This window comes from Diadema antillarum, unplaced genomic scaffold (genome assembly GCF_040938485.1).
Source record: "Diadema antillarum isolate AM-2024a unplaced genomic scaffold, OU_Dant_1.0 seq00000872_RagTag, whole genome shotgun sequence".
NCBI classification, from domain to species: Eukaryota; Metazoa; Echinodermata; class Echinoidea; order Diadematoida; family Diadematidae; genus Diadema; species Diadema antillarum.
In genome coordinates, this window is record NW_027271738.1 from 233,616 (window position 1) to 258,890 (window position 25,275).

General features: G+C 41.8%; 1 protein-coding gene across 1 annotated transcript in view; it reads left to right on the forward strand.

Moving 5' to 3' along the window:
* The window catches only part of LOC139740691 (uncharacterized), a 31,634-nt gene extending 6,571 nt beyond the window's left edge, over nucleotides 1-25,063 (forward strand). The window contains exon 2 of the mRNA XM_071651260.1: nucleotides 24,791-25,063. Coding sequence (XP_071507361.1) covers nucleotides 24,791-24,805 — 15 coding nt within the window. The 3' untranslated portion in view covers nucleotides 24,806-25,063. The remainder of the gene's footprint in view (nucleotides 1-24,790) is intronic.
* The last annotated feature ends 212 nt before the right edge of the window (nucleotides 25,064-25,275 follow it).

The following is a 25,275-nucleotide window of genomic DNA, read 5'->3' on the forward strand; positions in this document are numbered from 1 at the left end:
ATTTAGGAGACTGGCTGCCTGCGAATGTGTGTTCTAAATATCACTCTGACAAGTTGTGATAATCGTCGCCTCGGTCAAAATGATGTGCAGTAAACCTCTGAATTCTGAGGGGATCTTGGCATTCTGTGTTGTTAGAAATTTTGAATTTCCATCAAGTCGATTCCACAGTACAATGTATAAGATGTTTGCTTTACGGACATCTCTCTCATAATGATGATGTTTCACCCTATGTACAGTACACTTTGCGTTTTCCGTTTGTCTGGTAGAGAGACTACTATACTAATGACGATCCGTTCCTCAACGCGTTTGGTTCCTGTTACCGGTTCGTTCATTTTATTTGTCCCCATATTCAATTCTATCTAATTCAATAATGGTCTCTATAACGATGATGTTATCATGCTTCCGACCCGAATGATGCCAGAGGCATTTAATCATGCACGTATCTTAGCTAGGCGGTTAAACTGCGCATAGTTTACAGCGATATAATGTGAACACGTAAAAAAAGAAGTAGGCCCTATACTCACACTATACATCATTATTTTTACTGTGTATGTGATTTAGTAGATGTAACCGTTAGTGGACATTACGTATTCTGACATAAAGAGAATTATAGAGTACAATATTGTACTTTGATTGTAATGTAATATGCTATTTTTGTTTACAAGCATAATACAAGTTACGATAGGGAGGAGTTGCCTTCAATCATTCTGATATAACTGCATGTCGAAGTCAAGTTTGATTTCAATATCATCTCGCCATCTTCGTCTTGGCTTTCATTGCCTGTGATGCAGTGTCACATCACACTATTTCCTATTGTCGCTGGCCCCCAATTCAATATCAGCACCGGAAAGAATTGAACCACTCAATTACAAAGCACATTGATGTGACTCGCAAATTGCCGTTTGAGGACTGACCGCTGCCGTGTCGTCATTGTTTGCCGAGGGCTGCATTAATTTACCGGTATCACTCAGCACGTTCTCTTATCATCGTCTTTTCGTCATCGTCTTTTCGTCACCCCTCACTCGGCCAGGTGTCCTCCAGTGCCTTTCGTCAACAACGCAAAGTTGCGTGATCTAGTGTGACTTCCAGTTATACATTAGGCCTACATGTATTTTCTTGTCCAAATCCTGACGCTCTGCAGGGAACCAGTGGGGTTCTTGCAGGGAACCAATGAGGTTGTTGTTGTTGTTGTTTCTTGTTTTTATTTCCGTCCTCAGATAAAATATACACAATTTGCAAGAACTTTACATACAGTTTGCCCGTTCAGCCATAATTCTAATTTGCAAAATACGACTGTTCTTCCACAGGTGGGTTGTTTTTTTTTTGTTTGTTTGTTTGTTTGTTTGTTTTTTTTTTTTTGGGGGGGGGGGTGATCTCCCACCTCCCTGCTTCAGTTGAAGAAGCTCATCCACGGCTATATAGCTCAATGAAAGTCGCTGCTGAAATCCAATCAGATCATCTCGCGATAGATTTGTTTCCACATGCTATAAAGTTTCCTTCTGATGCCACGATGTTAGGACGAACCGTTATGTCTGCAACGTATATATCTGAAGAATGATGGAACAGAGATATTGATCATGTTTACCCCACAGTAATGACTGAATTGTGTATAGAGCAATAATATTGTTTGCGAGATTGAAGGAAAACGATATCCACCATCTGTCCACCTTAAAGGCATAAATTGCAATTTGCAGATGAAACAAAAACCCAGCTTCATGTGAGTGCTTTAAAATAGTTCTAAAATGTGAGTTAGGGATAGAAGTAACCAATGTAAGAATTTGGATCAGTATGCTCAATGTTAAATATTGTTGGATGTGCATAATGAGAACAATAGTTATATTTTTTTTTCTAGACTAAACCGTCTACAGTTACGGTTTATTGAGAAAAATACTGCTTTCTCCTTGTATTTTAGGCTTTATTGCAAATTTTTTATATGGTAGGATGTTTTTTGATACACCTGACCTACACAATGTGCATCCAGTGTGATATCTCGAACATTTTTTAAATCACTGCTCCCAATGGTAAACAGTACCATTAATCTAACTTCGGGACAATACTTAGTTTCTCCTCATTATGATCAAGCAAAAACAAAAAACAACCAAACAAAGCAACAAACCAACAAAAAAACCTTATGAAGTCAGAGGTTATGTGCGGAAACTCGGGGCTATCCTCCAAACTTGTAGATCCTGACAAAATTGCATGCAATCATACTGCTGATACTGATGATGATCAAACAAAATATATACCTCTTTCTATATATTGTACACAATATGAGAGGCCTAAACGAAGATATATTACACCCCTCGACTGTTGTCGTGTTGAGTGTTAGACACTTTTCTTTCTTCTTGGTGTTTCCTGGTAGCCCCTTCGATACAGACGGATCGATCCCTGTGTTTGTCACATTCAGCCAGTCTGACCTGAAATCTTAACTGCATTGATGAAACATTATGGAAGAGAAGTGTTGTTTTCTCGGTGTTTGTGTTTGTCGAATGCTGTTCTGATTTTCTCATTAATGTACTCCGTGATGAGAATATGATAATAATGAAGACGATTATGACAGTGATCATAATAGTGATGATAATAATCAGTCCAACGATACTACTTTTATTTCCTCGGGGGAAAAATTATTAATCACAATCGTAACCGTTAGCAGCAGCAGCATCACAATCAACACAATCAACACAGTAAGCTCTGTTGCTTATACACAAAATGATCAAAGGCGCATACATGGAACCAAAAATGCAACGGTTCAGTTTTGAAACAAGCAGTTGAGTTCAGACCTTCCATCAGATATAACGCTACTAGTACTAGTTCCATGGATAAACCATGGAGCTACTAGTAGCTCCATGGATAAACCGTGGAACGAGCTCCATTCATTGATAAACTAACCTATAGAGAGCCTTAGCGCACCTCACTCTGCATGATGCCAAGTACCATCTTCTTCAAAACATTGTACGACAAAAAGAGGGGATTATAGCTTTTCAAATCCCCATACTATTCTTTTTTTTCATCAATTTTGGTTGCTCTCTGCATGAATGCATCATGTATACAGTCAGTAATCAAATCACTGCATTCTTACTTTTGATGAGAGCAGCTACATGTATGCAGAAAGCAAGAAAGAAAGTTCTGTATACTCAGTATTGTGCTCAGCCTGTGTTCAGCAGACTGTCGATAGTCTGGGATGGGACGTCGATGGTGTTGCTATATACTTATTTCATCAGCAGCATTGTCATATCTCATTACTCATCTTTCAAGTGGGCACGTAAGTGGTCTGTTTTGAGTTGAAGTTGAAGTTGTTGTACATGGTTGCCACTGGTCCTCGAGCGGAAGTTGGACACGAGGTCAAAGGTTGTATTGCTATTATTGAGTGTGAAGAAGATCAAGCAACCAGTAGGCCTACTTGCCGTTGCAAGTAGGAGTACGTGAGATCACGCAGTCCGATACACGACTGACGTACGTGTTCTTCCGCTTGTCATCACTTCCACCACCATCACTACACTACCCAGGCATCATTACCTGTGCCATCATCTCTCGTGTCCTCCTCCTCCTCCTCCTCTTCATCTCCTCTCCTCCTCCTCCTTCTCCGTTTCCCCCTCCACCACCACCTCTTTCCCGACGCAGTGGCCCCCATGTGCGTATGGTTCATCAGCCACGGTTGAATGTCACGAGCGAGTGGCAGCTGGGAAGTGGGCCCAAGCCAGCAGAAGGGTTTGCGAGCCGACGGTTGTGATGGTCTAGGGAATAGTGAATTAAGGGCGCGCCAAGCGACAACCGAGAGGGTGGCGTCGGAGATGGAAAGATACGGCTGAGATATCGAGATGTGGAAGGTGATAGACGATGAGGGTGATTATTACGAAAGAGTCCTCCTTTTCCTCGGAGGGAAGGAAGCCTACTGTCTTACTGCTGCAAGGAGCAAAGCGAAGTAATCCAAATTCAAGTCATATTTGGGTGCATGAGCACGGATGTGACAATCGAAAGATATACGAAATAAAGGGATGATAATAGGGGTCTTTTTTATATACTGATAAATGCAAATGGTTTTTTATTTTCTACACCACCTAAGGGTGCAGAAAAGGATGTACTCATGTAAGCGTGATGTATGTTACTTTGTATTACTTAAAATGGAAATAAAATCATTTTGAATTGAATTGAAGGGTGCTGAAGGCATTGTTTTTCTGAATTACCTGTCCGTCCATCTCTGCTCCCCAGATTTCGTTTATACGAGTAGAGAAAAATAATAAAGATGGTGTGCCTCATGAAGAGTAACATTGCACTGTTTACCACTAATGAATGGTCTCAGAATACAAGGTCATGTTCTAGTTATAACTTTAGCTGTGAGAAGATTCATTTTTATAGATAGTTATTGAGATGAAAATGTAACTTCAAAGGTCAAGGTAGAAATGACACTGCTTCACCTGACCGGCAGAAGGGCACTAAGGTCTGGGCACTCGAAAAATCGCACATTGATGATGTTACATCGTACGAAATAGCGTTCAAAACTCTGTCAAAGTATGTCAAAAATCAAACTTCGATTTCGTAGTCGATTTTTCATGCTATAGGACCGTTCTTGATTGCTCGTTTGCAGATACTTTTCTGCATTTATTGCAAAATAAATGTAAGCAATTTTAATGTCATGACAAAATGAATGATAAACAGATTATACAGTGAGAGCAGATATTCGATATGAAAACCTTGTTAGATCAAATATCAAATGTGATGAATGCAAAAGGCGAGGCTATCATAAGCCATATATTATGTTCGAAGTGTTAAACTTTGGTTAAACTCTTATTTTCTAGCCACGACTTCAGTTTGGAATCTTCGATTGAAAGAAAGAAATATAAACTCAGTGAAAAGGTTCAGACTATTTAATTTCGGTAGATGAGTAGACATATTCTTATAAGAATCGGGAAATACTTCCTATGCGCTAAAATTATTACGTAACTATCAAAATCTTATTCAAATTTATGAAGTCAATTTATGAATCAAAATCTTGGAGGTCAAAGGTCAAGATCAATTGGCATCATGACCAGTGAAATGAAGGGCCATCGTGCCCGGATTATTGAGATTGCGCGTGGAGGAGACATTCCATATAGATTTTAATGCAGTCAATAATACAAAGTCAGTATACATGTGATTTTCTCCTTGTTTTTCCATCGACATCCATATCATCTTCGATTTTGAATAAGATGACTGTTTTCTTTTTACTGTACTCAGTCGTGATGAAGTCGTTACATCATCGGGAGAAATTCCGTGTAAATTTGCGAAAAGCATGTGCATTCACGAAATTGCATATCTGCTGTGGACGAAAATCAGATTGGACGACTTACTGCGATTTTTCCCCCTTGTATCCCAGCTTTGCCAGTGAATTCACTAATTGGACTTCTCTTTTACTCCATTCGAGTTTGGAACTAATCTGAGTTGATCGTTGTGGGTGCACATTAACATCCATTGCACACATGCAAATTATTCGCATGTTCCTGTGCAGAAACTGACACCGTCAATTCACAGCTGGCAGTCTGCTAGTCTCATTTCCAGTCGCTATGGAAATCCTGTAGAATTCGACATACACGTACATGTAATAGGTATTAGGCCTATACAATTTACTCTGAGGGAGCACATATTTTGCTCAAGCATATATGGGTAAGTGTGAAACTGCAGCGAAGATAGACGGTAGTGGTAAGATGATGGGAAGCAAGATAAGGATGATGAAAGAGGAAATACGATTTTTTTTTGGTCAACAAGATTGTGTAGGCCTACTCACTGTTAAGACAGATACTTATGTCGAAGCCTAAGAATTCCCGAGTATACATCTGAAACGCACCTGCTTTGGTAAAGTATCTTTATACGTAATATGAAGAAAGGGCAAACACGGAAAACAGAAAACGAAAAATCTTTAGTAAGCAGTGGATAAGATTATTTTCAGGTAGAAAAGGTAGATGCACGGATGGATGGATGCATGGAGAGATACGTATATATCGATGGATGGTAGATACATAGAGAAAGATATATAAAGATAATTTCGGGCAATGAAGTGAAACAAATTGTGTATATTAAAGATCTCAGGACCGTGATAACACTTTCTGTCCCTCGCAGTGTTGATTGTCGTCTGTATTGCATGGGTCTGAGAGCCATTGGCGCCATCATCCAAAGGCCTGGAGATTTCTTATTACCGCCATATTCATTTTTGTCATTTCATATCAGACCATCACCATTATAGCACACACTGCCAGAGCGACATCAGCCCTCTCACTTCCGATCCCCAAGAAAGCGCCGACGTGAAATGATGCATATCTGAACAGGTGACGGCGTCACATACATGCGAAGAGTGTGGTCCCACACGATAGAATTATAATTTTTCCTGAGGCGTAGTTAGGGCGATTCTGACGCTGCTCACCATCTGCAATGATCTGTAATGATGGAGCATGTCTCTCCCCCCACCCCCCCCCCACCCCCCCCCCCCATCCCACCATATTTTCCTCCCATCTCATTTTTTGGAAGACGTGTGCGATTTCCGAATCTGTCTTGCGACCGGAGAGCCACTGGAAAGTCTGGAAAGTTTTGAAGTCTATTACTTGCCTTGTGGGCGACTGAATTGAACGCTTTAAAGCCGATAATGCACTTTCCCTCCTTCCTTTTACCCCTTTGTTCGGGAATATAGTAGCCAAAAGTTTGTCGCAAAACATATACGTGATATTGATTTAGTCATACTCACTGCAGTTGCTTACTTTGGGAAAGACAGAGGGTGTATTCCTATGTGCAAATTTTTCAGTCAACATAGGGCAAATAACCTTAGGGGTCTGGAATCCTGAGACTAACGTCAAGTTTGATGTCACGATTTCGACCGACGTCGGAAAGAACGGGAGAACAAACAGGAAATTGCATAGCCCGACACTGCTGTCTCTATGGACGCGTGGTCCGCTGTCTTACCGGGTAATTATCCTGTCAGTTTTGCTACCCGAAATGTGCTTGATTCGCTCCGTTGTCCTGCTCTCTGGAGATGATCGAACATTAATGGAGTTTCAAAATTGTCATTTCGAGACACGAATATTCCCCCTTCTATTCGCGCGAGTTGATAAAAACCTTCTTGATTAACCCAGATGTGTGGCAGTGTATTATACACTTGTATGGGATTGTGGTAGCCTTCCTACGTCACGTGCACCAAGACTAAAGATGGTTAATGCCCCAGACAAATAACTATAAATTGGTGGTATTGATACGCTCATTACAGAGTTCAGATTTCAGTTTGTAACCACATTGATTGTGCTATTGCGTTTCAGAACTGATTATTTCGTCGTTGGCTGCTGTCTTCACACATGCGGCTGATAACTCGGGCTATTAATGCACAATATGTCATTTCATTTAAGCAAATTAAAGAAACAATCATTCACACGAGCTAATGAAGGAGCCTTGTATGATTGTGTGGGTTGCAGAGTTTGGGCAGCTACGATCACAGTGATTGGATCTATCACGCCGGAGCAGGTGGAGTAAGAACACGTAATACGTTTCCTACCCTCTCCTGTGTGAGTCTCTTCCTTCCTCTTTCTTTCACTCATCCCGCCCCACCCCCCCCCCCCCCCTTTCCCCCTCCCCGCCCATACACCCATGTACCTAGAACCCATAAAGGCTTCAGGGCACTTCCCATCACATAGAGCAGATCATATGTATGTTAAAGGAGATTACAAACGTTCGTTGCTGTTCTTCCTCATATCGTCTGATAGCCATGACCCCATCAAAGAGTTGCTGATGTTTGTCATTGGTCACTCTGTATCTGTCTGTCTGTCTGTCTGGCTGTCTGTCTGTGTTTCTTTCTGTCTGTTTTTATTCTTAATCACTGAGAACACACCTCACAGTTGAGATGCATTGTGACTGACTTCCAGAAGAAATTAGGAAGTAGTTATCAATGTAAACTATGATGAAACTGAGAGGACAAAGTGTCATTTTTGATATGGAAACGAGTTCTTTGTAGCTCGTGATAAGATTTTACCAATGGTGTAAAATTATGGATAAGTATGGAGGTATTCGATTTATAGTTATCGAGGTACAAATATCTCACACATATCAGTCAACACCGAACTCAACTAACGTTTTTTAAACCTTATTTCTTGGTATCAAATGAGTACTGTACCGGAGACGGGAATTAAAGTGAGAAATGGTTGTTTTTTAACGATTCTATTGTGATTTGATATTATGCTAATACCATAGCATAGGTACATAATTTACGTGGCATAAACGATGCATAATTTACTTCATATATGTTTACTCGTCATTCAAATAATTATGTACACTTGCATTTAAAAGCCTGGGCAGCAGGGAATCCATGTGAGGATATGCAAAATATTTTTCAATCACGCTTTGTCACTTTATTCCGTTGGCTTATGCTCATAACAGTACTTTACATTTGAATTAGTCATTTTAGTTGCACCCTATAATAGACGCCGCTAATCGTGTATGGTGTGATAATCGCGGAGAAAACAGCATGTCCTACATTATATTTATACGGTCAAATTTTGGCCCAGTACTCTAGCCACGGGGTCGAGTTCGTCAGAAGACTGGGACAAAGAGACGTCTGACATATATACGACGTTTCCTGTGCGTAGGTGTAAAACGGTCGAGGACGCGCTGCCATCTTCGCAACGGTAAACCACATCCCAAGCTGCGCTGGCCAGAGGCAATTTCTGTGCACAGGTGTTCCGCGAGCAGAAATGCAATTTTCCCCGATCTGCCAATCCCGAGCCGCGCGCTCCGGTAAATGAACGTGCATAATCGAACGAAATGTTGTAGCACATAATATAGCTCGCAATTACAGCTGTGCCGGGCCATAATGCGAGAGCTTGGCGGGTCAAAATGTATGATTGGAGAGCGGGCGCAAGAGCCAGTCCGTGGCGAGGGGGAGGGAGATTGGATGAATTATAATTAGTGCAGGGGGGTTGTGTACATACTGGCCGCTATAGTGTGCTATACGCTTGACTGTCAAATACACTCGGTATAGTCACAGCCCCCCCCCCCCCCCCCCCCAACACCACCGTTTAGAAGATTGACCGCGAGATATTGGGTGATATTCCGTCTCACTTCAGTAAATTTATTAACAAATTTGATACACGTCATTGATTTATGATATTCCAGTGATATTGTTCAATAGTATTGGTATAATTTCATGATCTCCCTCTCCCTCTTCCTCTCTTTTCCTGTCTGTCTGTGGTGTGTACAATACTATACAGACATTTGAAAAAAAAATTATTCACATATCATTTGTTATTTTTGTGGAAAAATATCACCAGATTAATCATAAATGAGGGTCTAATGATCTACATAATTATGTTTTCTTTTGACGCGAACACTGCATGCTTATTTGTGTGATTGTGATTGTGTGTGTGTGTGTGTGTGTGTGTGTGTGTGTGTGTACGTACGTGTATGTGTATATTGTACTTTGTCACTTTCATAACGCTTTCTGATTAATTCTTGGCACCTCTGTGGCTTGAGAGGGAGGGAAATACAGCGCATTGTTGGTTCTCGACTGGTAGCCATGTTCGCAGCATATATCTCAACAATATGAAAATGACATCCTGTCGAATATCTTGCATCTTTCTCCAACTCTGTCTGAATCTCTGTCCAGTGTATTATTAGATGATTGAATTCATAGGACACTCGGAGAATTAATTATGCTATGTATCCTTTTTTTCTTTCGCCCAATAGACTGTTTTACTAGAGTATTCAAATTCATTGATTTATTTGTAATGGAAAGACTTAAGTAATGGCAAGCCATTCTATAGGTTCCTACTCCATGCATCACCAGTGCTTGGAATGCACTGTGCATGCAGTAGTTGTTGCCTTGTCGGGCAAATCTCACCTTTTTTCGACCTTTCGAACCTTTTTTTTTTTTTTTTTTTGCTAAGAACTCAGGAAATGTATATATCATTAAGAAAAAAAGTATGTTAAAAGAAAAAAAAATTATTGTTATACTAAATTTGTCCATCCTTCAAGACGAAAAGCCTGAGATAAATCCCAGAGGAACTGTAGGAGCTCTCTAGACTCTGATAAGTGCCGATGTACAAATTTCATCCATAGACCCCTAATCGGAAGGATGAATAATGACGCGTGTTTAATCAATGAGGTACTCGGCTCTCCTCGTATCCCCTTTGTTTAACTATAGCGCCAAGTACCCTCAATTTAGTAATAATGGATGTGTGATTAATTCATTTCTTGAATTTCCATAAATGAAATTTATGAAACATGAAAAAAAGTGTCACAACGAGATCCTGTTACATAGTGAGTGAATGTTTTTGTTTTTATCATGAAAGTCAATGTACTATGAATCTAATACGATGTGTTATTATGTGCAATGCAATGCGTTTGCTGCAGTGACCGTAATGTTGTTAATGTCTCTTCTGTACATGGGGGGGGGGGGGGCGACTTGGCTTTTGAAGTTCAGAGGCAATTGAGGAGGGAGACCTCAGCTTGCCAACTGGGCTACCTGTTGAGACGTCAGTTTGGTCCTGCATTGTTCCAGGAAAATCTGCCGTGCTGGAGAGAATCCCCCTAGTGGCTAATGATTTATCTCAGATCACGACAGCCGCATACCACAATCACCACTAACACTGGGTCCCTCGAGACAAAAAGAAAGAGAAAAAAAGCGAACAGTTTCTATGTCAGGACGAACTTGACTGTGGCCGAGGTAAGTGACAACAATGATCCATAGAAATAGGAGTCTACTCGACCTCTAAAGATATATCTTAAAAAGAATTCCCTATCATCTCAGGTCGATGAACCCTTCCTGGTGGTATTATTATAGTGGTGGGCCACCTGTGCCTCCGAAATATTATTCTGAATTTTGAGACGAATTATGCGGAATGCTCGCATTCTCACGAACTGGTCGCATAAAACACACTGACAACGAAATCTATACCGAACGACATGCTTTCTTGTCAGTCAAGGGTGTACACAAATCAGTCCCGACGATTAAGAGGGAAATTTCTTTCGAACGTTATGTTCGCAACTTGAGTTATCCCTGAGAGATTATAAGAAAAAAAAACATCCAAACACTCATGATGACAAAAGCTAGTGACTCAAATAAATGCATGAATAAAAGAAGTTGCAAATTCCTCGTAAACTTGAGATATTATGGTCGATAAAACTTCCAGATTTTCCTCTCCATAAGATTCCAGAGTTTCTCTCGTTTCGTTTTGCATCCGGAAAAAAAGTCTTTGTTCCATCGTCAGAGTTTGTAGCAGATCAGCAACAATTACCATTTTATTTCATGTGATGTGCGATAGACATTGGGAGAATATGAAATAAGTGTTTCCGCACTTTGTGTTATGATTATGATGAGGGGAAAATAAACAATACTATCATCGTTGAACACTCTCTGCCAGGATAATGTTGAATCTTGACCCAGGTGTTTAATAAAATCATTATACACTCGCACCTGCTAGTACTGGAACGGATGATACGGGACACGACTCTCGCATGTCTTTATTACATTGCATGGTTGTGGCAATCTCGATAGTAGGCCTCTATACTTTCTCTATCTGAGGTTTGGCATTGCGCATGCACAAAATCAGGAGATGCGTTTTGTGCGGAGTGGTGGCAGGGGAGAGGCTACCCTGATTGATGGCGGTGGAACCTGCTGCTTCTGGGTTTAGTTAGTCCGATATCTGATCCCGTCGGATGTCATTGACCGCGATGGCGGACTGCGGTACTCTCCTCCTTCGAGCCTCGGGGAAGATAGCCAACCAGTGGTTGGTTGGTTGTTCGGTTGATTGGCAAGCGTTGGAATGCGACGAGGACGAGAACCTGAGTGGGGGGAGTGAGAATAGTTCGCCCCATTGTTGAGTCTGGGATGTGGAGGATTGAGGCATCGAACTCACTAGCCCTCAGTGGAGTTTTCAGACTTTAAAAAGAAAGCTCACTTGTGAAAACGCGCGTAGAACTCAGAAGCAAACTTTGATACATGTTGTAAGTGTGAGGGCAAACATGAAGCATGTCCCGGCCGTGCACGTTTTTCAATCACTCAATCGTGGTCCCGGATGTGTTTTCCAATATCATTCGTTCAACTCAACAGGTAGTCCATGGGCCAGGCGGTGGCAAAACCTTTTTGGTGTCATTCTGTTTGTCGGGCATAGATATGCTTATCAAGCTATGATAGCATTTCCAAGTGAGTAGCTTAGTCAAAATAAATTAATTTTTAACCGATTTGGTCTCGTTGTTATATCCCTATACTTCTGAATCGAAACTAACCGCTATACAAAGAAGAGCACTGTCTCCTGTATGTCCACAGGTGTTCTGTTGTAAACGTGGTGCGCTTGGTCTTTATTCAATGCAGCGAAGGGAATATCCGAAGGTTATGATGTCCACAGCGCTTAGTCTTTATTCAAGACGGCGAAGGGAATATCCAAAGCTTATAATACAGTGTATATCCCATTATCTAAAAAACAACAACAACACAGTAATTCCTCGTGAATTTTGCCGTATTTTTCAATTATTTACCATTTTCCGGTGAAAGCGCTACGGTGAAAACGCTATTACCACGCCAATGTCGCTTATTTCCATCCAACAATGAAAGATGATGCAAAAACAATGTACCGGTACACTACAATACAGTATGATAAATAATATTGTAAACGAATCGAGTGATTTTGTTTAAAACTGATGTATTTGTTGAGAGGGTAGTATAAAAACCGTATAGATAATCCCTTTTATTAGGAACATTAGATATGATAACGGTACATTGTTCTAGATAAAGACTAAGCGCACCGCGTGACAGTTGTGGACATCATAACCCTTTGGATATTCCCTTCGCTGCATTGAATAAAGACTATGCGCACCGCGTTTACAACAGAACACCTGTGGACATACAGAAGACAGTGCTCTTCTTTGTATAGCGGTTACTAGTAGTTTCGATTCAGAAGTATACGGATATCAAAACGAGACCAAATTGGTTAAAAATTCATTTATTATGACTAAGCTACTCATTTGGAAATGCTATCATAGCTTGATAAACATATCTATGCCCGACAAACAAAATGACACCAAAAAGGTTTTGCCACCTCAGGTGGTACCAATAACCCATTTTTCGAGTCTTGGCCCATGGACTAAGGTGCGCATAGTCAGTCCAGGGAGGTGAGAGGTCACCTCCCTGGTCAGTCTGAACAGCGTAATCTTTGTCCATACCTCTCGCCCCCTCCCTCTCTCTCTCTTATATGTATATCTAAAACAACAACAACAACAACAACAAACAAACAAAAACACCCGTGATTGTGATTTTAGAGCTTTGCTTGACCTCGAATTCACTTCCCATTATGATGCGTATGGGCCTATGTATTATCAGGGAGGTAGGACCACCTCCCTGGTATTATGAAAAGCATTGTTATAAGCGGTGCTGAGATTAAGGGTGTCACGACTTCGTGTTTGACTGACAGGTCAAGGAGTTCATGGTACAGATGTTGTAAGGAATGTTATCTGTGCCGTAGTCTGCAATCCGACAAGGAGACTCATTACACTTTCTGCATCACATCGCAACTCTAAACTTTAGAAAATGCGTTTTAGAAAATTGATGGTGAACCCCGTCAAAAGCTTACTGTCATTCAGTCGATTCTGATAATGATTCTTATGATGATGTGTAGAGAGCAAAATGTCGTTGGTCATCCAGTCATTTCTCAGAACTTGTTGCCCAGTCTGCGATCGGCTGACCTCCGGCTGACTTGCCCGCACTGTGGTCTCACTGCACTATCAGCTACAAATGCATCGATTTTAACTTTTATGGGGCGAAAATCAGGATATCATTTCCTGATACCAGATGCAACGACCCCGGTTTTTGTTGTTGTTGTTGTTGTTGTTGTTGTCGGTTTTGGTGTGTGTGTGTGTATCTGTGTGTTTGTTTCTTTCATAATAGCTCACAAATTTTCAAGGATGCTCACATCAGGGAGGTGGAAGAAAGATCTTTCTTCCACCTCCCTGCTCACATTTTCCCAAAAGTTTATGATAATTAGATGGGAAGAAATTTCATGATAATGGTAGTAGTTAGAAAGATGATATTGATGTTAATGCTGATGATGATACTAATGACCACTTTATATATTCTTGTCTTACTATGAGTATGCATGTACTCATGTCCCCAGTATGACCAAGGAGGTACTAGGCGCGCCTATAACCTCCTTGATATGACGTATTCTACTTCAGTGTAGCTTGCTTCCACCAGTACTGGCACTCACACGAAAATCCTTACTTTGATAACATTGCCTGTCCACCATGAGGGCGCTGTATAAACGGGGCATTTGTCATAACTCGAAACGCTTGTCTGTCTGTCTGTCTGTCTGTGAGTGTGTGTGAATGTGTGTGTTTTGTGTGTGTTAGTCATAGAAGAAGTTGGTCGCGACTTTGTCATTTTCTCATCGACTAGGTTTGCGTACAAAGACGAGATTAATAGCCTTCTCCGATGATACTGACAGTAATAACAGTAACGGTGATGATGATGATGATGATGATGTTGATGGTGATGATGATGATGATACTACTACTACTACTACTACTAATGATGATAATAATGAGAATAATAATGATATAACTATATTATTGTTATGCTGTAATGATCGTTATACTTTATCATCATCATCATATTCATTTTTACACGACACCAATTAAATGTAAGATCGCTTTCGCTCCATTGTTTTCAGGTTCCCTCCCCCTCCCCCTCAAAAGAAAAATTTCTTCCAATATCTAGTATTTTATCACCAGTCGAGCAGGGCAGCAATAGTTCTCATGTCAGGAAACCATGCACTAGTACGTCAGATCCTTATCACACTCCAATCCGGTGCTTTTCAGATGAAAACCAACCAATGAATATTGATCCTCATCCTTACCCTCATTGCTAGGATAGTGATTTTGTCCTTCTCACTACCCAAGGTGGATTTTCCTGTATACGAGCGCTGCTGTTTCAAAGGGCCTTGCCGTTTCTCTAACTCCAGCATTGGCTGGTAACCACTCTTATCCCCGAGGTGAGAAAGGGAATTTGTCGGTTAAACATGTGATCAAGACGCTGGATAGAAATCGAACCCAGGACCTTTTCATCGAATTTACGAGTCCAGTGAATTGTCCGTATACTACCACCACCCTATGATACCACTGTTGCCATTGATGTTTGGTCGGAACATTGTAGTCTGTTTAGCCCGTGGGGGCGGGCTGATTTTGCTACAACACACATTACCCATTGACATCTGCCCGAGTATACTCGGGACTCGTCCTCAACGGGTTAGTGATCAGTCGGAAGTTTTACTGGTACAACTCGAAGAGTGTTCAAATTGAGCCAAAACAAGCCGTCTTTTTCATACCATATCAGTGAAATCGCGATACTCTCTCGAGGAAATGAGCGCTCCCTTGCATTCCTGTCCCGCTTTGCAGTCACAGTCACTGTGTTTAGTAGGGCTCACACGGGTAAATAATTCCCCATAGAGACGTGTGTTAAAATTTAAAATTAAAAAAATTCTATAAAATATAGCTGGGAGAAATGAGGTGTTTCATCTTCACTAACCTGGATAAGTGAGCCATGTCCTGTCATCCATCAAATTTCCAAGGCGGGTTCTTCAGCTCAAACTCTGTGTAAGGGTCCGCAAAGCCAGACTACAAGTTCTTTTTAGTCAAAAACTAACCTATTTTCTGTACATGCACCCAATGAAATATAATCCCTTCAAATTCCATGAGAAAAGTTTTTATCTTCAAACCATAATGCAGTTTGTAGAGGAATTCATACTCAATATCTGCAGCTATTCAGTTTTTTGCCAAACTGCATTATTGATTTTTTATTAATTTTTTCTTCATTTATTTTGGTATCTTTGGTACGAATTTGTGAAGGGGTCTGGGACATTCCATTTTATTTACAGGTGTGAGCCCTGTATGTCGTCTGCAAAAGAGAGGGCGCTCCGTACTCGCCCTTCCCCACCATCTCTCTCTCTCTCTCTGTCACCTCAATCTTTACACTTTTGGACCTTGTGATTATTCGGGCGGGGGGGGGGGGGGGGGCAAAGAAGAAACAAATAATATTTTCTGTCATACATGCATAATGAGTGGTAAGGCCTAATTCCAAGGCAGCTGTGATTGTGGCTAGTTTTCCAAAGACGGGCTGTTGATGCTGACGGGGCGAACATAAATGCCGTCTGCATTACTCACGGGTCGGTCCCTAGGTTTCATGATGATTCATTTTGATGACGGAATAAAAATCGGTTGTCAGGGTTTGATGGTGTTAGTGCTTTTCCCCCCTCTTCTTCATAAAGCTCTACATAAGTATAGAAATCCCTGATTAGACTCCAAATGGTATCTTGATAATTGATGGATCGTTGGAGAAGTCCTCCGAGTGTGCTAGACCGAAAGAAAGGTATCGTGGTCATAATGGGAAGACAGAAATTTGTAGACGGACCCTGAGTGGGAATGTGCGCTGTGAGCTCCTGAAATATGGCAATGGTGTAGTCACCATGCTTGGTAGCCTACATAGGAGCATGTATAGGAGCACTTGTATGAAATGAGTAGGTCTATATCCGATGAGAATTTCAGGAAAACACTGCCTCAGTGAGGAAGGGCTTGAATGAAACCATGTGATCAAAGCAGCAGATCATATCAGTCGTTAGCATCATATTTTTTATGCCAGTAAGTAATCATTTTCAATGATTACTTACTAGGAAATCCACCCCAAAAATACATAAACTTCAAAAGAACGAGAAAAATATTCCCTACAGAACGATGCAAAAATGACAAAAATCGGAAAAGAAATAAGGAAGATAATATTTTGAAATTTCACCATATTTTCGGAAAACATTTCTTGACCAGTCCTTATGAATATTCAAATGAACGAGTTGATGATATCAAACCCTCACAATTTTTCACGACATCTTCTAGGCCTATATGAAAATCGGGAAAAAAATGTTATTTTTAGCCAATACGAGTAAAAGCATGTTCTCGTACCAAGAGAGTTAACATTAGGTGTGGTGTGTGTTTTATTATTTTTTATTTTTTTTGGGAGGGGGGGGGGGGGTTAAGGCAAGTTTTCGGCCTATATTCATACAGCTGAAAGATGGGATTTTTGTCATTTCTGTATATGAAATGAATACGAAATTGTGAGAGTATGATATATTTGTCAACTTGCGCATTTGAATATTCATAATGACTGGTCAAGAAATGTTTTCCGAAAAAGTGAGAAATTTCAGAATGTCATATCTGCCTTATTTCTTATCCGATTTTTGTCATTTTTGTGTCGTTCTGAAGGGAATATTTTTCACTTTATTTTGAAGGTTATCAATTTTTGAGATGGATTTCCTCTTTAGCACAGCATCTTGCAGGGTATGACACCGTTATAAACTCTCGAGACGTCCAGGAAGGCCATGGTCGATAACCTCTTTTAAATCAATTCAAATAGTTTGTCCGATTTTTGTACGAGTTCACTAATTTTGTTCTTCTGTTTCGCTTACTTATATGCAACAGTAATTTCCATACGGGATTTTCTTCATCTTCATTCATTAGAAAGAGGTTTTATATACAATGGGTTCCCACTAAAATCCCATGCATTTTGACGTCTTTCCATCTCCAGTTCGTAAAATACAAAAGCCACAAATTAACTTTTGAGTGTTAAACTCTTGCTACTTCCACTATTGGTACTACTCACAATCTACCTCAGGCAATCCTTACAAATTGGTTAGTTATGGAAATCTCTTACTTTGGATGTAGGGCCGTTTATACACGCAAGAATTTTCTCCTTTGAGGGGGGAATAACGTTAGAAACTATGATGAGCGATACTTCATTATTCTAAATCGTCCGCTCTCAGAATCGGTACAACGTGACTACGTGACTCTTCTACTGATGTTGTGGTTGAGTTTTTGTTTTACTGTGATACGTTTGTTTGTCCGTCTTGTCTATTCGTCTGTTTTTCTTGCTCCCTCTCCATCTCACTGTCCCCCTCCATCCTTCTTTACTTTCATATTCTACGCGGTGAGTGCTTCAAGGCAATCCTGTTTGAAGAATCAATCAGTGGAAGGGGGAGGGGGGCTAAACCTTCATAGCACGGTACTTTTTACGACAGAGTCTCCGGAAACTTTCCTCTGTCAAGAGCTCAGCAGCTGCTCCGGGGAGAACCACTCTCTCTCTTGTGGTATCTTCACAAGCCAGGGAATAATGCGCGGAAATCCCCCTCGAGTCACCCGCATTGCCGTTCGTTGCGCGTGCGCGCCGACACGAAAACGCGGGACAGAGATGCGGGTTGGATGTCAACCCATATGAGGACTCGGGAACAACGTTTGCATTGCAAGAAAGATGCAGTGATTGTCTTCGACCGTCACTAGATGGCATATAATCGAAAGGTGGGGTGATGTGAGCAAGTTGCTTGAAGCGCACCTCCAAGGTAGACACTGCATCAGTGCTGCTCCAAGCCGCCTGCGCGCACTCGAATTACAATATTTGGCGAGAGAAGAATTGAAAAATCTGCTGTCATCGAATTTTTCAAGCATCTCGTGAGTAACGCCAAGTGTTTTCTTACTCATGTTCGTCTCCAGGCAAAGGGGAGAGAAAGAAAAAGAACAAAACTGAAAAAAGAGAAAATTATTTTTTTTCTCCTCTGCGAGCAAAGTCGAAGGATTTTATCGATCGGACTGCCCCCTAACACGCTGGCCCAGACAACACCGTCTAGAATTGTGAAGCGGCAGAGGCAGAGGCGCACATTTTTCAGTTCGTGTAGCAACGAAAGCTTCTCCACAAAATCTGCGGGTTTGTTGAAGGCTGTGTGTGTGTGTGTGTGTGTGTGTGTGTGTGTGTGTGTTTGCAAGAGATAGAGAAAGATAGAGAAAGAATAGAGTAGAAAGAAACATAAAACAAAAGCTATCACATACAAAAGAGATGGTGTTTTCATTCGCTTTTTTTTTTATCAGAGGTAAAAATATAAGAGATAAATGCGCGCTACATTTTTGACGTCCGTGAGGTGAGAAGCGCGCTGGAACAACACTGCGTTGCTTTTTGAAAGGGATGGTGTAGTATTGGTTAGGGTGAGGATTCGGCTTTAATTTTTTGCGAGATACTCAGAAACCACTTTATGAAATGTAAAAGAGCATACAATTCTAAGAGGAATTCAAATTCTATTTAATGAAAACAACGTGATCCTCATAAAAGGTGGGTCCCACCTTTTATAAGGATTACTCTGTTTTGGATATCTCAGCCATTTAAAACAAATTTTTAGCAAATAAACTTTGACTTTATCTTAGAATTGTATGCTCTTTAATATTTCATAAAAAGGTTTCTATTATCTCAAAAAGTTATCATAAAAAAAGTTTGGAACCTTGAAGACCCATCTCAGCCGAAACTGTAATATCCCTTTAGATATTCATATATAGTTTTATACATTTTGTAGTAAATATTTCTTCAAATAATTCCTCTAACAAACTGTACGGCCACTCAATAATGAGAATCGTGATCTCGATTGCAACACATACAGGTTCGACTAGCGAAAAATTAAGTGGGTTTGTGTTCTGTTGCTGTTCATAACTCACATGCAGTAAAAGAAAACAGAAAGAAAGAAAGAAAGACGGGAAGAATAAATCCCCAAACCATAATCATCCAGGAACACTTGTAACAGCTAATCATATATCAGGCCTATGTCCTGAAAGGAGGAAAAAGAAATCACTGAAAAAATTGTTATGTTTTATAATCTACAGTCGAGATTTCTCGAGTAACGAGTATTTTCAACTGCTGTGATGATACACCACAACACATGTGTATCGTGGTGTGACATGAAAGTATTAGGACATTGGTGATGTGTCAATAGTGGATACTGGTAAGAGCTCTAAATCCCACCCCGCCCCACCCCCTTTTCTTGTCGGCGTGTTTCGGGCGAACCTGATTCCTAGGAATGTCTCGTAGTGATTCCCGCGGGACCCAGCCCGCCACTACCCAGCCTCCCTCCTAAGACGCGGGCATTTCAGGTCACGGTCGTTCTGGTATTCCGCGTCGTCTGGTGGCTGGTCGATACGACCGAGGTGGGACTGCGTAAAAAAATTGGCCCTAAAAGCTCTGCAAATTGGTGCTTTAGTCATAATAATATTCTACCTCCGCGAAGCTACCTTCTATTTCGAGGTTTTTCCTAATCCAGGTACCATCGTTGTTGTTGTATTTGTGGCCTAGTTAACCTGCTTGTTCAATTTCGCTCTGAAGCGTGCTTTAGCTATATATCATTAAAAAAAAAACCCGGTACTAAAATGAAAGTGTCGTCATTTCATACTGGTCTCGAACATTAATGAGCTAGCTTTAGTTTTCACATTTTGTGACTTTCACTTGAAAGATATTTATACCCACCCCCTCCTCCTCGTCATCATGATAATCTTGATCGTGATAGTTGTCACACTTCTTTAGCAACCCTGTTGCACGCTGACTGCACACCGTCACCGTCATGAACTGCAATCAGCTGGTGGCATCGACGGGCTCGATATCGGCGATCACCTGTCCGTCGTCGTTGGTTGCGATGCGATTAGGTGGGAGAGCGGTTCCTGACTCATCATTAGCAGGGGAGTCTCTATAGTTCGATTCCTGACTGGTGCGTGGGCCTACATTCTTTGACAGGATGGTCAAGATGTCTGACCCTTGCAATGGAGTTACTGCATGTTGTATCTCCCACGCTCCCACTCCATAGGTCATGCATGCAATATGTCGGGGTTTTCGTCTCTTGGCATCTGCTCCGGAGAGAAATTGTAATAATGTGCAATATTATGTCGCGTGTGATGTAGGAGCGATTTCTATGTTGTTATACCCATGTCATGTGGCACTTCTGCTTTTACCCACGAACATGATAAATGGGCTGATTTTTCGGTGGCTTCGGTGGAAGTCGACGTTTCTACCGTGATCCCTGCAGGTGCCGACTCTAGTCTACTTGTGCAGACCACGATCTCGTCATCCGCTGGTATAGAATCCGATGGTGGCTCCATGGCTGTCCCCCTTCTGTAGACACAATATCCCCTGTTTCCTATATTGCTGCGTCGTTCAAGAAAGACGTGTCACCAGGAGAAATACGACAAGTAGAAATTAAGATGAGAGATAAAGAGGGATTGTAAAGGGAGAGCAAGAGCATTTTTCCCCAGTATAGAAAATATTACGAAAATTATGAAATTCGCCTGAGTATGCATGGATTCGCTCCTTTCATTCATATGTCTGAGCCTGTACACGGCGGATGAATGGGCTTGTTTGCATGTTGCCATAGTTACAAGGCCAGTTATTCTCTGATGACATTGCTTTGAGGCATTGGTTTCTGAAAGAGGATTTTCTCAGTTGAGGTCAAACGTTCGTACACATGCCCACGTTTCGCACGATTCCTCGTCACATAGTTCATATCTGTTTTTGCTTCTATAAATCGTTCGTTTCGGTTTTAGCGCTTATCTTTCTCTTATATTTTTCGCTGGTCCCGAAAATGTCAGTCTGTCAAAGTAATATCAATTGGCCCTGTCATCTTTGGCGGACGTTTCGACCGCATAGGGGTAGTAAATGTGATCTAACACTCCCAAACACACCATCTCCAGAGCCTGGGTGACTGTGACTGACAAGAATTTGACCCAACCACCGCGCGACCTTAACCTTGCCCCTGGTCACGAAGCACAGGTGGCATCCATGCCTGTTTTTCCCTCCCTCTCCCTTTCTGGTCTAATGCTACTGCTCAGACGATAAAGCGGGGATGCTAACGACTCATAGGCTTGAAGATTGACATATATCAAGCTACTCTTCGCCGTAATTGCCCCTTTGCCGCCACTTTTTTTTTTCTTCAATGCACTCTTTAAGGAGTGTCCGTCTGTTGCTTGGAGTCTCCACCAGCTTTGACTCGTTTGACAGCAACGAAGAAAGAAAGAAATAGAGTTAGGGTCAAGGACGGACACCTCGCCTTGTTAGAATAGTTAACGAGGTCAGGTGCCTATAGCGACGGCAAGGACGATGACGAATCGCCTGCTGCCAGCATCCATCATTGAAAAGCGAGAGTGACGATGAGCAAGGAGGAAGCAGTCTATTCGTTCAAGCTCTTCTTCCAAACTTCCAAGAAATCTGACCTGCAGACGGGAAGTGACGTCACCCAGTTCGCGGTTCATCATCAGCGGCTCTAACGCTCAGTCGCTGTATAGGATGTAGACGCGAAAAAAAAGCTCATGCAACTACGTGTACTTCAAACCAATAGTGAATTTCATGATACACTTTATACTCAGTACATGAGCTGTCAGATCAGGCAAAACAATAAATGCACTTGCATGATCGCAGATTACGTCAATGTATACGAGCTTATTTTGGCAGCTTTCCACCCCATCACCATGCCCATTTACACAAAAATTTTCATCTGCCATTCACATTTACTGTTCTCATTGTCGGCATCAATGGCTATGAAATTGGTTACGGCGAGTATTGACGGGAGAAAATCATAGACATGTACTGTTAAAACCATGCCTTTATTCGAATTTGACTAGGACTGTGATATCAATCCGTGGCGTCTCCAATGATCATCTCTGAGCACCTGTGAGCTCAAAATAGTCTTGCCTACAGAGGCGCATAATTTCTCACAGCCAAATCAAAAATCTACTAGTGCCAAATCAAAATTCCAACCTGTCGTCTCGACTTCTTAATTATGTTATTTCATACGTCAGGCTTTTCACTCGGGAAGAATAATCCATCCATTCCGTTTCCGTCACCAATAGTGGTGTTAGTAAGCGCCAGGTTGAAATGCGAAATGCCACTCCATGCACGAGATTACTTTGGTAAAAGACAGTGTAATCAGGGAAGCATGATGCAATCACAAGAAATGAAAGTCATTGACTTAGAAAGTTGGCTAAATATCGTCTCATGAGAACTGACAAAAGGAAAAAATGAACCAATAATCACAACTGAGTTGATGAGAAAACGATTTCTTGCCTCATATTGCTCTCATTGCTTTATAAGCACAAAATAAAATGATAAAGAACGGATCATGTTCCTTCTCACCTCCTCAATTTAAAGACTACAGCACCGTTCTTCTGTCATTGCTGAGTTATGACAACTCTGCGGTACTGTGACCCAGAGAGGATTCAATAATTCATCGCATGATTTGTTATCAAATTAGAAATTCAGTAACGATGACTTGTGGAGGTTGGTGGGAGACTTTTATCGTGAAGCGAGAATATTACGTCATCTAATTTGCATATATGCACCTGTGACGAATGTTTATGTTTCGTGAAAGCACCAGACACTTTGAAATTCCATAACTCTCTTACTAGTCTTTGATCTATTTTCCTGAAACTTCTGTCATTATATTTGTTTGTTCAGCGGCTCTCTGTCTATGGAAGCCAGCACAAACATGGGGAGATAAATGCTCCCAAAATTTGCATTCAACCCCGCGTCGTATTCTTGTCACAAGTGGCGAGTTTTTCGTGGGCAAGGGCAGTTCATGTTCGCATCCGTGTCAGACTCACTTTGTAACCCCATAACTATTATCCTCAATCCATCCGGTGCCCATCCTACCCTTCCTCTCCCGACATCCCTTTATTGGAAGAGGGCATCACTAATGGTGTCTGATACGGAGAGGCCTCTTTACGGCCCCATGACAACACCGTTCTATCCACGACATACGTGTACTATAGGGAAGGCAAGTAATGAGGTAGCGAAATCTGTCATCAGAACCTTATATCAGATTCCCTTGTCGACATCATACATTCTTGCCTGTCATACTCTCATACGAGCGAATGGGGGGGGGGGGGGGGTGGATGGAGGAAAAGAAGAAAGAGAGGAGAAGATGGTATGGGGAAAGATGGAAGAGAGTGAACTAGGAGAGGCAATATAGGAGAAAGTAGGGAAGGACGAGAGGTATTGATAGAAAGAAGCCGGGAGAGGGATGCTTTCGTCTAAAATAGCGCGAATATCCGTTGCATGAGCACGATCAATCCACGTTATTGTAGGTGTATGAAAGAAACAGACAGACGGGGGAGAAAGCGAGACACCGGACCAAAAAAAAAAGAGCGCCAAAACGCAGCAATGTAAAGCTTACAGCCAGTCGAAATGGTCGTTGCGATAGTTTAATTTTGTAGGTACAGCATGCGGTCTTCTAATTATTCAAGGTAGAGAGGCTGTTTTTTGTGCTGCTTTGCTGCTTTCAGTTCGAGCGGCTGGCTCATTGATCGGGGAGCAGCGCCCCGGGGACCGAGCTCGCACGCGATGCTGGAAAACATCTGTCCACATGGCCGGATTGTTGTCATGACTACTAATGGTCTTCCAGGCTTCTCGCTCCCTCTCCTCCCTGTTCTCCTCTCTACCTCCTCTCTCCCCCTCCCTCTCTCCCTGCCTCCATCTCTCCCATCTCTTTCTGTCTGTGTTCGCATTCATTTGCCCGCGTCGTGGCCAACCCATTCATCTCTTGACTGTACAAATCCTTGTGTCGCGTCAATCCATCAGATTCTCTTCATGTTCTCCTCACCTCCTCCCCCCTCCCCCTCCCTCTCCATCTATTTGGTATGCCACCGTGCGCAGAAGGACGCTGAGATTGGCTACGTCTGATTACTATCAGCGCTTCAAATCAAGATCGCTGATAGCATTATGATCATTACATTATCTTAACCCTCGCACACATATACGCACACACACATACATACACACAAACAAACACATGCAAACACAAATCAACACAAAGTCTCGATTCAATATTCTGCGTATGTTCACAGTAAGAAGTCCAGTATGTTATGATTAATGTAGTAGACCTATGTCCCACAATGCTGCAACACTGCACAGTATTTTGTTAATCATAATATCTCGCGTTTTGTCTCCCGCCTGCAGGGTGCGATGGAGTAGCGTGGATAAATCAAGATGGCGAGATCCCCGGCAACGAAACAGCTGGTGAGCGGAAGAACAGGAGGAGCACCGACTCAACAGAGACCTCTAGAGAATCATCGCAGACATGATAGAACCATAGAGGTTGTTGCTCCGTGATACTGCGGCCTAGGTTGTTTCTCCATGATACCACGAGGCCGGAGTCGACTAGGATGCCGCAGTCAACGCCATAGTACCTCCAAGAATAAAGCTCGCGGGCTCACCGCAGTGTAACGGAAAGAAGTCATCAGAAAAATGATTTGTAGAATATTGGGGGGGGGGGGGTGGAGGAGAGGAGGATGAGTTGGGTTATCTGAACATTATGTTAGGGCGCCAGCTTTAGAGCATCACACTTCGTGCGCACAGTTACAAATGGAAGTTCAAGTCATCTACACTATGGTCAAGATTGCTTTGATAAACTTAGAGTAAAATCAGACCCGACAAAATGAAAG